The 15,076-nt window shown below is 40.6% G+C and overlaps 1 protein-coding gene and 1 long non-coding RNA gene across 2 annotated transcripts in view; both read left to right on the top strand.

Annotated features, from left to right (window-relative positions):
* LOC118156567 overlaps nt 1-15,076 on the top strand; it is a 754,908-nt gene that overhangs the window by 113,036 nt on the left and 626,796 nt on the right. The window lies entirely within an intron of this gene.
* Nucleotides 1,798-14,555, top strand: AGXT2 (alanine--glyoxylate aminotransferase 2). The gene is made up of 14 exons (XM_035310717.1): nt 1,798-1,867; nt 2,896-2,981; nt 3,354-3,538; nt 3,886-4,009; nt 4,992-5,086; nt 6,231-6,324; nt 7,369-7,462; nt 8,504-8,604; nt 9,718-9,810; nt 10,648-10,780; nt 11,399-11,487; nt 12,467-12,616; nt 12,934-13,032; nt 13,352-14,555. The coding sequence occupies exons 1-14, from the start codon at nt 1,813-1,815 to the stop codon at nt 13,460-13,462; spliced, it is 1,509 nt and encodes a 502-aa protein (XP_035166608.1). The 5' UTR covers nt 1,798-1,812; the 3' UTR covers nt 13,463-14,555.

The raw sequence follows: 15,076 nt of genomic DNA, 5'->3' as shown, positions 1-15,076 counted from the left end.
CTTCCTTCCTTCCTTCCTTCCTTCCTTCCTTCCTTCCTTCCTTCCTTATTTCTTTTTCTTCTAAGAAAATGATCATTATCACTGAAATTCAGGGATTGCCAGTTTTTGAAAGTAAAGTTTGAACCCCAGCTCCTCACAACTTCCTTTCAGGAAGTTGTAGAGAGCAAAGAAATTGGTCATTGGTCAGTTATCCCTCTCCTTCTAACAATATATTTCAATTTCTCTTTACTACCCAGATAATATTTTACAGATAAATTCTCTTTATCACCCAAATTACAGATAATATCTCATTCTGGTTCATATTTTTCCTTAATGAGACTGTTTGTCTGATGTGTCCCCATACTCATTTCTGCCTAGGTCAAGTGCAATTTGACACACTCAACCTTAGAAGCCCTTTCTCTGCTGAGTATGAGATCAGCTGTGTGAAGATGGCAAGCACTCAGAAAAATGATCAGTATTTCATAGGGATTAAAAGCTCTCCCTTACAACCACATTTTTAATGATTGCACATTCAAGTTTTTCCAGAAAATTAATAAAGATGGGGGGAGAATTTGGATTATGGCACAACTAAGCTGTGAAGGAAAATATTTTTAGCACTGTTTCTCCAGGGTGAACATCTGAAAACAAACTGTAGTGGGTTTATGTGGCAAAGTTTTGGCCATGGCTGCAGGAATGGCTTCTATGAGAAGAATCCGGAAGCTGCCCCACGTCAGGTAAGGGCCAGTTTCAGCCAGCTCAAAAGGGACCTGCCACTGCCCAGAGCTGAGTCAATAAGCAATGTTGTTTGTGCCTCTGTGAGAGCAGATTTAAGAAAAGAGGGAAAACAAAACAAAACAAAACCTGCTGCACTGCAGCAGCTGGGAGAGCAAAGAGAAGCAGCCCTGCAGCCCCTGAGGTGAGTGCAGCAGGAGGGCAGGAGGTGCTCCAGGCAGGCAGCAGCAGTTCCCCTGCGGGCTGTGGAGAGGCCCCTGGTGGAGCAGGCTGTCCCCCTGCAGCCCATGGGTCCCACATGGAGCAGATCTCCACGCTGCAGCCCGTGGAGGAGCCCCCGGTGGAGCAGGTGGATGTGGCCTGGAGGAGGCTGCGGCCCATGGAGAGCCCCCGCAGGAGCAGGCCCCGGGCCAGAGCTGCAGCCCGTGGAGAGGAGCCCACGCAGGAGCAGGGGTCTGGGGGGGAGCAGTTTGCTGGAGCAGTTTGCTCCTGGGGGATGGACCCCGTGGTACCGAGCCGTGTGCGAGCAGTTCCTGAAGAGCTGCTGCCTCTGGGCAGCCCCCACAGGCTCAGTTCGGGGAGGACGGCATCCTGTGGGAGGGACCCGCGTGGAGCAGGAGCAGAGAGGGACCGTGAGGGAGCGGCGGAGACAAAGCGTCAGGGACTGACCGCAGCCCCCACTCTCCATTCCCCTCTGCCACTCGGGGGGGGAAGTGGAAGAGGTTGGATGGGGAAGGTGGTTTTGGTTTGCTTTTAGTTTCTCACTCCTCTACCTTGTTAGTGATAGGCAATACATTACATTAATCGCCCTCTGTTTTGCCTGTGATGATAACTGTTGAGTGATCTCCCCGTCCTTATCTCAACCCTCGAGCCCCTTCTACCGTATTGTCTCCCCCTTTTCCTTTGAGGGTGGGGAGTGAGAGAGCGGTTGTGGTGGCGCTCAGCTGCCCAAAACCACCACACAAACACGCAAACACACTTATTGTCCCTCAGGGCCCGCCTGGCCTCGTTGTCCCTCCCCACAGCTGCGGGACGAGCCCTCGGTGGCCGGGGCGGGGCGAGGGCAGCGGCAGCGGTGGCAGGTGCCCGTCAGGCCGGCGCATGGCGGGGGGCATGGCGGCGTTGCGGCGGTGGGGTGGCCGCCGGCTCGGCAGCGGTAAGGACAGCGCTGGGAGCCGAGGCAGAGCGGAGCGGTGCCCCGAGGGACAGGGACAGGGACTGGGTGGCGGCGTTACACGGAGCAATGAAGGGCTGAGGTGGCTCTTCCCCTGCCCTTGGTGTCGCCTTGCCGGGGGCTGCCCGCAGAAACGCGTTTTTGCAGCAGGGCCCTGCGGGCCTTGGGCAGGTGGGGCCGGCCGGGACACCGAGGGGCTGGGGGCAGCGATTCTCCCCAAAACGCCGGGATTTCTCCTCTCAGCGCCGTGTTTGCGGGTGGGAGATGTAGGTAGATCCCCTTGGAAGAGATCGCCAGGCTGGGTCCTAGACCTAGGGCTTTAATTCAAGTTTGTTGTGCCTGGACGCTCGTGGGTCTTTAATTCGTTCAAGGCAGTGGCAGTGCATCTGGTCTGCTTTGAGAAACCTTATTTTTCATTTGTTTGATGTGTTTTAGGAAGCGTGTGAAACCTCACGTGTTGAAAAATAAAGGGCATAGTTCTCAGCTGATGACGTTAGGGATGCAGAAGAACGATAACAATTTTTGATGCACGCTTAATTATATACCTCGAGTTAAGCTAAAGACAGGCTGGCACAATGCCTTCCGGATTTTGAAGTGAGAGCAGAAGGTGGGGACAAGAGCTGTAGGGGCCCCTGGACAGCCCTGGGCGGCCCAGGATCTCCACCCATGCCCATGTCCCTGCCTCAACCATGCCAAGGGGGTGTGCAGCCTCACCACCAGTCCTGTCCCTGGCCCCATCTCCTGCATGGACCTTGGACCTGTCTTGTCTCCAGCCTTGCCTCTGGTCTTGTGTCAGAAAATGACTTTTCTAAGATTTTCATTGTCAAAATAAAGCAACATATGTTTTGCCTTTCTGCAAACAGTTCTGAAGTATTTTGTTTTCCCCAAAGGAAAGCCCTCAAACTATTTTCCTTGTCTGTAGCTTTTATTTTCTGTGAACAAGCTTGTTGCGAAATACTTTCAGATGTGCACTTTGATACGCGTTTGATAGTTCTGTTTCTATTTTGTAGTTGCCTTTAGGCAGCAGAAATGGCAAAGCACTGTCTCTGTACAAGCAAAAATGCCTCCTTGCAACTTTGTACCTGAAAAATATCAAGTAAGTCATATATCCTACACTTGAATTTAAGTAAAACTCCACTTCCAGATCTAAGTGATAGGCTCATCTGCTGTGAATAGTCTGTCCATTGAATAGGACTTCTGCTATTTGCTTGTTTGCTAGAACCACAATATAACCTATAGATGCATCTGTGTGACATTTCTATAATTAAGGCTAAATTGTTGATTTGGAAGACTTCCAGGAAAAGATAAATGCAGAACAGCAGTCTTGTTTCAAAAGGTTGTTTTGCAGAGTGCTCCATGTGCCAGAATTTGTTAAAATCTTTGTTCTGTGAACAACTAGAGCTGTTCCGTTAGTCTGGATCTTCAGAAAGCATGAGGAGATACTGACTTTTATATTCCCTCCCCCCAGTCCTATCCATATGAACGTATGTTGAAGATTCGTGAACAAAATGTTTCTCCTTCACTGCGAACATTTTACAAGAAGCCTTTGCTGCTGCATCAAGGATATATGCAGTGGTTGTTTGATTATGAAGGACGAAGATACCTTGATCTCTTTGCTGGAATCGTTACTGTCAGTGTTGGTCACTGTCATCCGTAAGTGTGTTACTATTTGATTTACATTACAAAATACAAGAAGAGATGCTGTTGATGGCTTTGTTCTTTCTTGATCTGTGGCACAGTGAGCCAAAAAAAAAACAAAAAACAAAAAAACAAAAAAAAACAACAACAAAAAAAGAATGTATTCATTGGATTTTCATGCCTTACAGATTAAGGTCAATTCCCACTATGTTTTGAAGAATTCATTCATTTTAACTATTTACTCATCCACTGGGCAGATGGATCAGTGTCTGTATTTTCAGCATTAGTAACAGAGGCAAGGGTTTGTGTGCTTTTATACACATGCATTGAAGTCCCTGTGTCTCTTCTTGTTCTACCTGCAGGAAGGTAACTATGGCTACCCAGAAACAGCTTGCTCGCCTTTGGCATACCACTAATATTTACATGCACCCATCAATACAGGAATATGCTGAGAAGCTAACTTCACTTCTTCCAGATCCACTTAAGGTACTTCACTTCTGACAGGAGCAGGGATGGGGAAAGCATGTGTTTATTAAATGAAAATATTTATTACATACAAAAAAGAGACCCACAATATCTTCAGCGAGAAAAACCTCTCCAGAGACTGTCAGATAAAGAGAGCGTGATGACCCTCAAGGCCTTTTCTTTAGATTTGGATATAGACAAGCATGATAACACAAGCTCCTCTTCTGTTTGGCTGTCTCTCTCCAGTCCACACAGTTAAGGGGTGTTGACTGGAGAAAAATGACTGAAGGAACTGAGATGTTTTTATCTATTTTTATATGTAGTCAGCCTTACCTTTCTTGATCTCACAAAAATTAAGACCGAAAAGTATTAGACAGTATTTTATGTAGTGAGCTTTACTGACATTTAAGTAAACAAAGCATATAAATGCCAAAATGTCATGTGCCATATGCACAGAATCGGTAAGAAAAATACTGTGTTTCTTCAGGTAAAAGAAACTGGTCATAAAAAGGGATTTGATTACCAGAATTTTTTTAAGCTATTGCAGTCTTAAAAAAATTGAAGGGATTTCAAAAATAGATGTAAAGCATCTGCATAGCTTAAGCAGGGAAGTGAGTGTCTCAGTCACTTCTGAAAATTAAACTTAAAAGCAGTGACCGTAGTATTTGAGCTGTTTTCAAATCCAGTCAAAGCCAGTTTTACTGGTCTGAAGGTTATTCAGTTAGTCATGCTCAGTTTGACCCAAACACTTCTATTTTTCTCTGAATCATTGCTCCATCTGAGATGTGGGACAGAAAACTTGAAGACTCCAAGTCTTAAAAAAATTCTGTACTATCTGGTGTCATCATGATCTTTGTTCCCATCTGTAGCCTATGGACACCACAAAATTTACTGCAGTGAGGTCACTTAGTGGCAGTGAAAAGTGATTCCTCCTACTGTTATAAAGTGACATATAAATAGGTGGTGGTTGTGCACTGTACTGATCCTAAGTGTTCTTCCACAGGTGGTTTATCTAACCAACAGTGGGTCAGAAGCCAATGACTTGGCAATGTTCATGGCAAGGCTATATACTCGTAACTTCGACATCATCTCTTTCAGGTAATGGTGGTAAGGCCTATATCAAACTTGCTGTGTGTGATCTGTCTCTATATGCCTAAAACAAGAAGTAACTCCAGATCTGCTGAGGACACCCTGTTGTACAAAGAAGTTTAAAACAGGAGTTCAAAATTTGATGCAGTGCATTAGGGCTTTTCTGCAGAGAAGACAGTAATTTCTGCTTTTCTTACTTTGTAAAAGGATTTAGTCTTTGTGTTCAGGCTGTGCTTCAGTGGACCTTCGTTCAGGGTCAGAGCAGGCTTCAGCAACTACTGCTTTCTTCCTTTGTTCCACCCCTGCAGTGCTCTGCTTTGTGGGAGCACCTCTGGAACTGCGGTGCAGTGAACCACGGCAGGGAACTGGTCTGGCCAAAATTATCTGGTGGAAAGTGTTTTTTTTTTTTTTTGTTTTTGTTTTTGGTTTGGTTTTTTGTTTATTTGTTTGTTTGTTTTATTTGTTTTGCTGCCTTATTTTTCTGCCAGATCCCTGAACCACAGTTTGCTGCACAGCTACACTAACAGCTCTTCTGGCTTAACTACAGAGGTGGTGCAGGGGTGAGGGCTATGTGAGAACCAGTGTAAGCAATAGTTCTCTTTACTGTGCATCCAAGGCAGCCACAGATATTAGAATAAAATGTTATAAGGAGCTGTATTTTTCTGCTATTCTGTTCAACGGAACATTGGGCATCCACCTAGCTTGCATATTCTCCTTAATGAACTTCTGGTTTGCTTATAAAACTAGCAACAAACCACCATGTAGTTTAATGCTTGGCAGCATCTGTTTGAGAGAGCAGCAGTTCCCATGATTCAAAGAAGAGAGATGTTTGTTCTGTGTGGCTCAGGTGCTGCAGCAGAACTTTGTGAGGTACTTGCATAAAACCTGTCTGAATTGCTGTTGATTCCAGTCCTCATTCTCTTCTTGTGAACAATTACAGCATATGAAATCACAGGAAACCAATGCAGATGGGCAGTCATGGACCTTCCAAGTCCAAAGCAATAAAAATGGCAGTAGTAATCTTGTTTTGAGCGTAGCAGCACATGTTTTTCCCAATAATTCATGTCTCAGAGGCATGCCTTCTCAGAACTAATACTGCCACAGTCTCTTTTTGGAAATGAGTGATGTTCTTGTGCTTTGTCTGTTTGCACAGAGGAGCATACCATGGAGGCAGCCCTTACACACTGGGATTGACATCTCTCGGTCCTTATAAGCATGGCGTTGCCAATGGCTTTGGCTGTTCAACAGTGAGATTTTAATGTATTTTTTTTTGACAATCTGATGAACTAGCACTCTATTTGAACATTTTGATGGTTAGCAAAATTTTATCATCAAAGTGCTTTATAGTTACTAACCAAACTGCAGTGTAGCTATTCCTGCAACAAGACCCAGATACTCCGTTGCTTATGCTAATTTAGATCTGGGACAACCATAACATGAATAACTGTGATTTTCAATGCTTTACTCTTGCTTGGTGCTTGCATAGAAATCTGAGAATGGTGCAAAAAAGTAATACTTGGACTCTTTTTCTCAAGTTTGCTTTGGCAAATCTGTGTAAAGCTGCTTTCTGCTGATCTGAAATATTTTCTACCCTGGAGTGAAAAAGAACCTGTCCTTTATGTCAATAAGAGAGGAGACATATCTGTGAAAGAGCTCCATTGGGTGTAAGTGACAATAAGTTACATCTGTGCCCTTGGGAAGATGGGAGTGGCTTTCTGTTTGCTAGAAGCTGGCTTTGGCTCCTCTAGACTGTACTGGTGGTAGCTCAGCCATAGCACTGGCTCTGGGTAGGCTTCTTTATAGCAAACTCCCAGCCTGGTTTACTAGATGAAACATTACATGTCTTCAGGTAACTCATTAGCAGTCAGGGTTAGAAGTTCCTAATTTTCAGTCTGTTATTACTCTGCTGTGATATCTGCCTGCCTCCCTGTATTTTGCAGGTTTTATCATGCTTTGGATTATTGAAGTACTACTGGCAACTCTGAAAACATTGCCATTAATCTTAGATAACCATAAACTGCTGACTAACTTAAAGACCAAAAGAAAGGAAATTATCAATTAAGTCACTACTACATGAATATCCTTGTGGGAGAAGCCTGGTATTATTCCACAAGCGTTCTTTCGAAAAGTCACTGGAACTTGATATGCTCTTTGACTCTAACAGCCTCTCTCTCTCTCTCTCTCTCTCTTTTTAATATTTTTTTTTTCATTAGAGTCATCCTGAGGTATGATTAACACATCTCCTAGAACGATGTTACCAAATCTGTAGCTATTTCTCTTATGCTTGACAGACAATGTTACCAGATGTTTTTCGTGGTCCATGGGGAGGCAGCAGTTGTAGAGATTCTCCAGTACAAACTGTTCGAAAATGCAGCTGTTCTGAAGGTTGGTCAGTGACAAAAGTTATTTGATTTTTAGATTAGAGAGTCATGGGGGGCTGTAGAAGTCAAAGTATATGCTCAGGTTATTTTTACCTCCTCAAGAAAGGTAAGCATTCCTCAGTAGACCTCTTGTTAGGGTTTGCAAGGGCAACTAAAGAAAATACTGCAGAAATCATGGGTATCTGCTTCTCACAGGAAAAAAATGGGAAGGCAACATGTTGTTTTCTCCTTTTTTTTTTTTCCTTTTTTTTTTTTTCTGAAAATCTTAGCCTTCATTTCAAGCATTTGTCAAGATCAGCTCTGATATTCAGAAAGCTGTGGTTCTCAAACCTTAGTGCATCTGGAAGTATTATTTGTTGTTTGGTATTTTCTTCTGTTTTGGAATAATATAAATAGCAAGGACAATGTGAAGCCAGTGATAAGAAAAAGCTTTTATGAGGCAGAACATCCATTCACATACAGTGTGAAAGCTCCTCTACTGCTCTCCAATTAACAAAAATTATGGTATTTTTTCCCACTGTTTCAAGAGGCACTCTGTTGTTTTAATTCACATGCATAAAAAGTATTTCCTTCTTATCTTTGCCCTCCCCAGTGAATGGGAGGATTAGCTATACTAATTTCTCTGTTCTTTATTAGTATAGGCTTATGTGCAGCTGTATCCTCCAGAAGCCTTGTATCTACACTACCATAATGTTCCTTATGTCTTATTCCGATATTAATTAAACCCTGAAAAAGTATCTGCTTATTCCTTCTGTTGATGTAGGTGTTTCACACTGTCTAACCTATAGCTTATTGACCTGTATAATTTGTAACATCTCATTGTCTGGCAGCTTTGCCTTGCTGTTTTAGAACTGGCAGTGTTTAGAGTATAAATGGTTTAAGAGAAAAAAAGGGACTCTCTCGTGATATTTAGCCATTTGTATGTATTTGAGAGGTGATATTTACCATATAGTCAGATAATACTTGTAGATGTGCACTTTTGTATTTTAAAGCTGCTACCGTCATTTTAATTAAGTTGCATTTAAAGTATTTTCCCTGTAAACAGGTGTATGTCATGCAAATGACCAGTACATTGAACAGTTCAAAGATACTCTGAACACTTGTGTGCCAAAGACAATAGCTGGATTTATCAGTGAACCGATTCAGGTAGGTAGTTTCATATTTCTCAGTTGTGATATCACAAATAGTATGAAATATTCATATCTTGTGTTCTTTAGCTACACCCTGAATATGGATGTCCATTGATTTTATGACTTAAACACCTTAAACATTTGGAAGAATGACTGCATTCTCTTAAAAGTTCAGCTTTTGTCACTGATTTTGGCAGAGCTAGAATGTTACTCATGAGGTTAAACAAAGAATCATGATTAGGTGTACCTGCTTTTTCTGTATTTAAATAGCATGTATGGCACACACTATTATTTTGTACCTCAGTACCTTCTTCCAAATTTCATAGTGCTTTTCGGTTTATTATTTCAGTAACCTTTAACACAATTTCCCTTCTACCTCTTCCCAGCCATGTTCTCCACTATGTTTTAGGAGCTCTCCGGCTGGCCACAGTATTCATTCTCTTGGTGCTTCACCCCAGTTACAGAACTGCTGTATATGTGGTTGTTAAATAGAAGAAGTGGAGAATATATCTCGAGAGCAGGAAAGGCAAGAAAGAAAAGCAAGAACTGTGACCAGAGAAAACTGGAGCTGCTCTCTGTTTTTGCTTTCTCCTAAGCCTTCACATGTTTTAGTCTAAGAAGCCATTTCAGTCAAGGTATAGAGTGGAATTTCTGATTCAAAACAAAACTGGGAAGGCGCACAGAAATTGAGGAAACAGTATTCTAAACAAATTTACTAAAGAAGGGATGTGAATTCTCTGTTTACATTTATCATTAAACACATTTTATAGATTCTCAGAGTGCAGGTTTTCAAGGTACTTGTTTTGGCAGTTTATCTTTAATCCACTCTTACAGTGGTCCAGTTCACAGTACGGCCTCACAGACATTTGTACGAACACAGCTAATGGAACAGCAAACTGCCCTGTAGGATGGGAACGTGTGACCTGAGCAGAAACTATGTGAAGCAGTTTCACTGCTGAAGACAGAAATTTGAGACAACTGTTTTGCTATTACCTGAGAGCTGCTGCTATTTTTTTCTTACTGTAGAAAGATAGTCACCCAGGAAAACTAATCTTTCATTTTCTGTTCCTGAAGAATTTTTATTATTTATTTGTTTGTTTATTTGTTGCTTATTTATTTGTCTTGGCAGGGTGTTAATGGAGCTGTTCAATATCCGAAAGGTTTCTTAAAGGAAGCATACCGACTAGTACGGGAAAGAGGAGGTGTTTGTATCTCAGATGAAGTGAGTTTTTTCACACACACACACACAAAAAAAAAACTAGAGTTTGGGATACCTCTGAAAATATTCTTGAAAGAATACACATGAGGGCAAACTGAAACCCTGGAAATAAAATAAGTTGTGAAATACACAGCATTTCACTTAAGGTTAACATGGTGCCTCTTTCTAAGCTTAGGTACCTCACAGTTTTTACTGTCTTTATTCTGCAGCATGGTATTCTAATTTTAGACATAGGTGAGGCTTGTAACCGACTTGAGTCCTTCAGTTTTGGAAGAAGTCTGGAGTAAATTTACAAAAATACACAACTAATAAATGCCAGCTGTGAGGTGGTATTGCCATAATAACACAGTTACGAGTGTTGTTTGCATATGTTGGCAACTCTAGAATGAGGTTCTTTTGCTGTCCCTCTGCAAATACATTTTATAAATAAAATTTGCTTACCTAAGGCCATTTGGAAATATTAGTGAGCTCTTCAAAGTGACTGTGATACATACATCAAGCATTGTAGTATTAGAAATTGGCAACCATGGGATTGCAATTTTGAAATGTAGTAAGCAGCTGCATTTCCTTTCCATTTTGAAATGGAAGCTGCACCATATTTGTGCATTTCACCATGCCTAAGACATGGTGTGATGTTAGCTGTTTAATATGCAAAAGAAAAACACAATTATAATAAACAGTATCTTGTACAAAGCCACCTGAGTAAGGATCTTTCTACAATAGCTGATTCAAGGTATGGTTGCAGTGTAATGCAAATCAGCAAGAATAAAAAGGAGAAAGAAACCATATTGTAAAATGTGAGAAAGTGATGGGGGTTTCTCTGGATTTTTCCTTTGAAAGGTACAGACAGGATTTGGACGAACAGGCAGCCATTTCTGGGGATTTCAAACGCATGATGTAGTCCCTGACATTGTTACTTTGGCAAAAGGAATTGGTAATGGCTTTCCCATGGCAGCTGTTGTTACAACAAAAGGTATAAGCGTTCTGTCCTGCTAAGAATTAAAGTAGAGCAAATACAAAATGTACTATACAATAGATACTTACTGGAGAGATGTGCATTCAAATAGCTGGGCTTTATTAATGATCTTGGTTTCAAGCTGTCTTTTGAGGTAAATGAACTGGTTTCTCATTACTGACTGATTTTACCTAGAGCTGTGCTTATCCTGTGCAAAACTTTATTTACATGGGGTTAATTGCATAACTGAAGCAGAGATGACCTTGTCACAGAGCCTGGTATGAAATCCTGAAAATCTTCTCTGAATTCTCCATTTTAATAATCAGTGAACTAGGAGAAGACAGTATGTTAGCCGACTACTTGATTCGTATGAATGACTCACTGAGTCTAGTTAAGAAAATTTGTAGATGTTGGCCCAAGGAGACAACTGACTAGATTATTTTAAAGTGTGACCATTTTAAAGTCTGTCTTTAGCATCTGTTAAACTCTATAGTTTGGTAACATATTATACTCTATCACTTTGAAGAATCAGGGTAGAAACACAGCAATATTTTAAATTAATGCAGGTAAGTGCTGTTACCAAATGTAAAACAACTGTAAGACTAATGTTTTTTTGGTTTTGTTTTTCTCTTCTAGAGATTGCAAGTTCTTTGGCTCAAAACCTTCATTTTAATACATTTGGAGGAAACCCGTTAGCTTGCGTAGTTGGAGCTGCAGTTCTTGATGTAGGGAGAATGTTATGAATTAATATATTCCAAGCTTTTTCTGGATAAAAACTGCTTGCATTTGTTCTTATTATAAAGTTATAGCTGGACAGTTTTGTAACTGTATAAACATATACAAGCATTATTTATACATAGGCAGGGTGCTTTATGTGTAGGAAAAATACAAGTTCCTGATTAATTCCACTGCATAATTTTCCCTTTAGCAGGAATAGGAGTCATTTGTAGTTTTCATCTTGGAAATAACTTAGAACCTGTATCTGAAGCAACTCTGAAGAGGTTGTCAGTTAGGAAAAAAATAAAATGGAGTTGAAAGAAAAGGAGTTAAAGACAAAAAAAAAAAAAAAAAAGTATCACTTTAACTTTTGTATGTTTTCTTGTGTGATTTTTATTAAAGCAAACCTTAAGTTTGTATATTAAATAGTGCATGTCAGTGCCGATAGCTGGTTGCATGTCAGAACTTTGATAAATAGAGCAGAGTGTAAAAAAATGTATATATTGCATTTAAAAAGCATTGATGAGTGTTGATGAATCTAATTAAAACACTCGAGCTGTTTCCTAAAAGGCTGCCTAGTACCCATTGGTATGCCCTGTCAAGTTATATTCTTCTTATGGTGCTGGAGGAAGTTTTAAAATATTTTGGGTAAGATTGTGAAAATAATCCCGATGGTCAGGTGTTTTTCTACTATGACTGTACGTGAACATGAATTACTACAATATGATTATGGAATTACAAGTAAAATGTGCAAATGGACAGAGCAACATCAAAATATTATGTTCAGTTTAAATCTGATGCTATTAGTGGATTGGAAGAGATGGAATACCATAGTAGTGAAGGTTTTTAAATACCATAATAGTGAAGGAACATAGGATGCAAATCTGTAAGAGTGAGATGATGATGTGTCATTGATCTAACTGGGTATTAAACAGATGTGTTAGAACCTTGTCCTGCAACATTTTCATTGTGCATCATTTTCACCAGGCTATTGAAGAAGATCATTTACAAAAAAACAGCGAGGACGTGGGAACGTATATGCTACTGGAGCTTGCTAAACTACGGGATAAATTTGAGATTGTTGGAGATGTCCGTGGCAAGGGACTTATGATTGGGATAGAAATGGTGACAGATAAGGTTGATTACTTACTTTATTCCTTAATTCCTTTCAATGCCATTGAACGTTTTACATAAAAACAGTTGGTGGAGCGAGAAAGCATTGCTCTGGCTAAAATTGAGCCAGAACATGCCAGTATTTCAAATATTTCACAAGCTTTGTGTGAACAGTGACTTGTGCACTTTAATTGCATAAAGCCATCTTAGAAAGCAGATTATATTATGAAACTAATGTTTTTAGACAGAGATGGGAGTGGGATATATTGGGATAACTGGAATATACATCTTTCTCTTATAATTAATTTAGAATATCTAAGTTTAATGTTCACTTTCCATAGGATAGTCGCCACCCTCTTCCAGCTGAAGAAATCAGCGAGATCTGGGAAGACTGTAAAGATATGGGTGTTCTGATTGGAAGAGGGGGACTCTACAGTCAGGTAGGTATTGAATTTCTGGTTAAATTAACTTTAGTTTACTAAATAAACATGAAAGCATTTAGGAGCTCTCTCCACTTGATTTTGCTTGGTTTACAAACCAAGCAGGAGCTATTTGTTTCTTTTCTGAAAGTAGTGCTCAACTAGTTCGGGGCACACTTATCAGAGAGGCCTTGGTCCCAGTTCTGCAGTTGTGCTATTATTTTTTCATACTTATGGTTAGATTGTTTGGCAAAGGGTGAGCACTGATCTAGAAGGGCTGCTAGAACCTGTTCTTTCCATACAAGTGTAAGGATGTCTTTTTTTTTTTTTTCCTTCTCAGACATTTAGAATTAAACCTCCTATGTGCATCACTAAAAAGGATGCTGACTTCGCTGTTGAAGTAATTCATACTGCATTAAGGAGACACATGGGAAGAGCAGCTGCAAAGTAGACTCGACTTGTTTATATACATGAGATGCAATTGAATGAACCCCCGATAGTTGCCATCCAGACTCTGCACTAATCTACGCTAATCTACATGGGACAAGAAGAATCATAGTTTGAAGATAAAATGTGTCAGCATCATAAGACTACTCTAACAGAGCCAGACTTCAAATAATACCTCTAATCTATTTTGTAAAAATACTGTTCAGTCCTACAGTTGTCTTTAACAATGCAACAGGTGACATTAGGACATAGTGGTTTAATTCTGCTGCTCTTTGTTCCTTACTCTCTTCTGCTGCTGCTGCTTCTATCTCAGTTGTTTCCTATGCACCAGCATAGGTCCTCCAACAGGCTACCATCACTCTGGGGGTGTTACAGGTACCACCATGGAGTGCCTCTTGCTGCTATGGCCTTGTTCCTGTGTCTTACAGCATTTGCTGTTTTCACAGATGCAACACAAACTCCTGCTTAACTGAGCTTTGACATGTGGTGGGACTGCTGCAGAGCCAGCTGTGACGAGTGCAGGGTAGTCCCTGACCACCTTCCACTATGGTCACCCCCACAGCCACCACAACCTTCCCTCTTACACCCAATACTCATGAGCATTTGTAAAGACAGACAGTGATGAAGTATTTGACTTTATTTAAATAAGAAAAATAATTAACTCAAAGGTAACGTTGCAGGGTTTAATTCTTACCCTCAGTGCCACGATGGGAGATTTCACACATTTATTTGGGCTACGAACCACTCTGAGGAGAACATAAGTGCAGGTATGAAACAGTGCTAAAACTGTTTACCCTTACTACAAGGAAGCACTGTAATTTGTGCACTTTAAAAGCAAAAAAAAAAAAAAAAAAAAAATCTGTGCACGCTAATTGTAAAGGTTCTAATTACACTAATTATTTTTTATATGGGGCTCTAATCCAGTCATCATCCTCTCCAAAAATGCTTTTATTTTCCTCCTGCTGCTTTTAGGATTGCACAGCACACCAATTAGTCATTTAGCAAGATGCAAAATCTGGCTGGGGAAATAAGGTGCAGCATTTCTTAAATAACCGCTTTTGGGGAAAAAAAAAGTTCATTACCTCCCTCACTCTCAAAAAAAAAAAGTATAATTGCTGGCTGTTAGCAAGAACCGTACATTAGTCATTCTACTTTGGTTCAAATTTTAATGTTTGAATAATTTCTTACCCCAACAACGGTACTGTGTTCTGCCATTTTGTCTGATGAGTTGAAATGTTAGAGCAACTTGGATAAGGCAAGATCATTGCTTTTTTCAACTCTAGGGGTTTACTATCAGACTAGAGCCCCAGACCTCCCTGAGCATTGTATTTTCTAACTGTATTCACAATTTGTTTTGTAAAGTTATTTCATACACTTACACTCCAATATCAGGTGTTTGTCTCTTTTTTTTTTTTTAAATGCTATTCAAGATGAAGCAGATTATGCATTTAAACAGGGGCATAATACCGGTTCCCATTTTGTTTTTCATTAGAAATCAAAAGAACAAATGTAGACAGGTGTCTCTAACTCACACCATTCCCCAGTCAAATGGCAGTATGTAAGTTACACGTGCTGAGGGACAGACTTCCCACACGCAGCTCACCTCACATACATTAAA

Source organism: Oxyura jamaicensis, chromosome Z (genome assembly GCF_011077185.1).
Source record: "Oxyura jamaicensis isolate SHBP4307 breed ruddy duck chromosome Z, BPBGC_Ojam_1.0, whole genome shotgun sequence".
In the NCBI taxonomy this organism is placed as follows: domain Eukaryota; kingdom Metazoa; phylum Chordata; class Aves; order Anseriformes; family Anatidae; genus Oxyura; species Oxyura jamaicensis.
Note: the sequence above shows the minus strand (reverse complement) of the source record. Positions and strands in the feature narration are given on the sequence as shown.

Excerpts from the sequence above, each read along its gene's own strand:
- AGXT2 (XM_035310717.1), top strand. The coding sequence starts at position 1,813 with ATGGCGGGGGGCATGGCGGCGTTGCGGCGGTGGGGTGGCCGCCGGCTC. Across the intron at positions 2,982-3,353 it reads TTGTACCTGAAAAATATCAA|TCCTATCCATATGAACGTAT; the intron begins GTAAGTCATATA and ends CCCTCCCCCCAG. Across the intron at positions 8,605-9,717 it reads TTATCAGTGAACCGATTCAG|GGTGTTAATGGAGCTGTTCA; the intron begins GTAGGTAGTTTC and ends TTGTCTTGGCAG.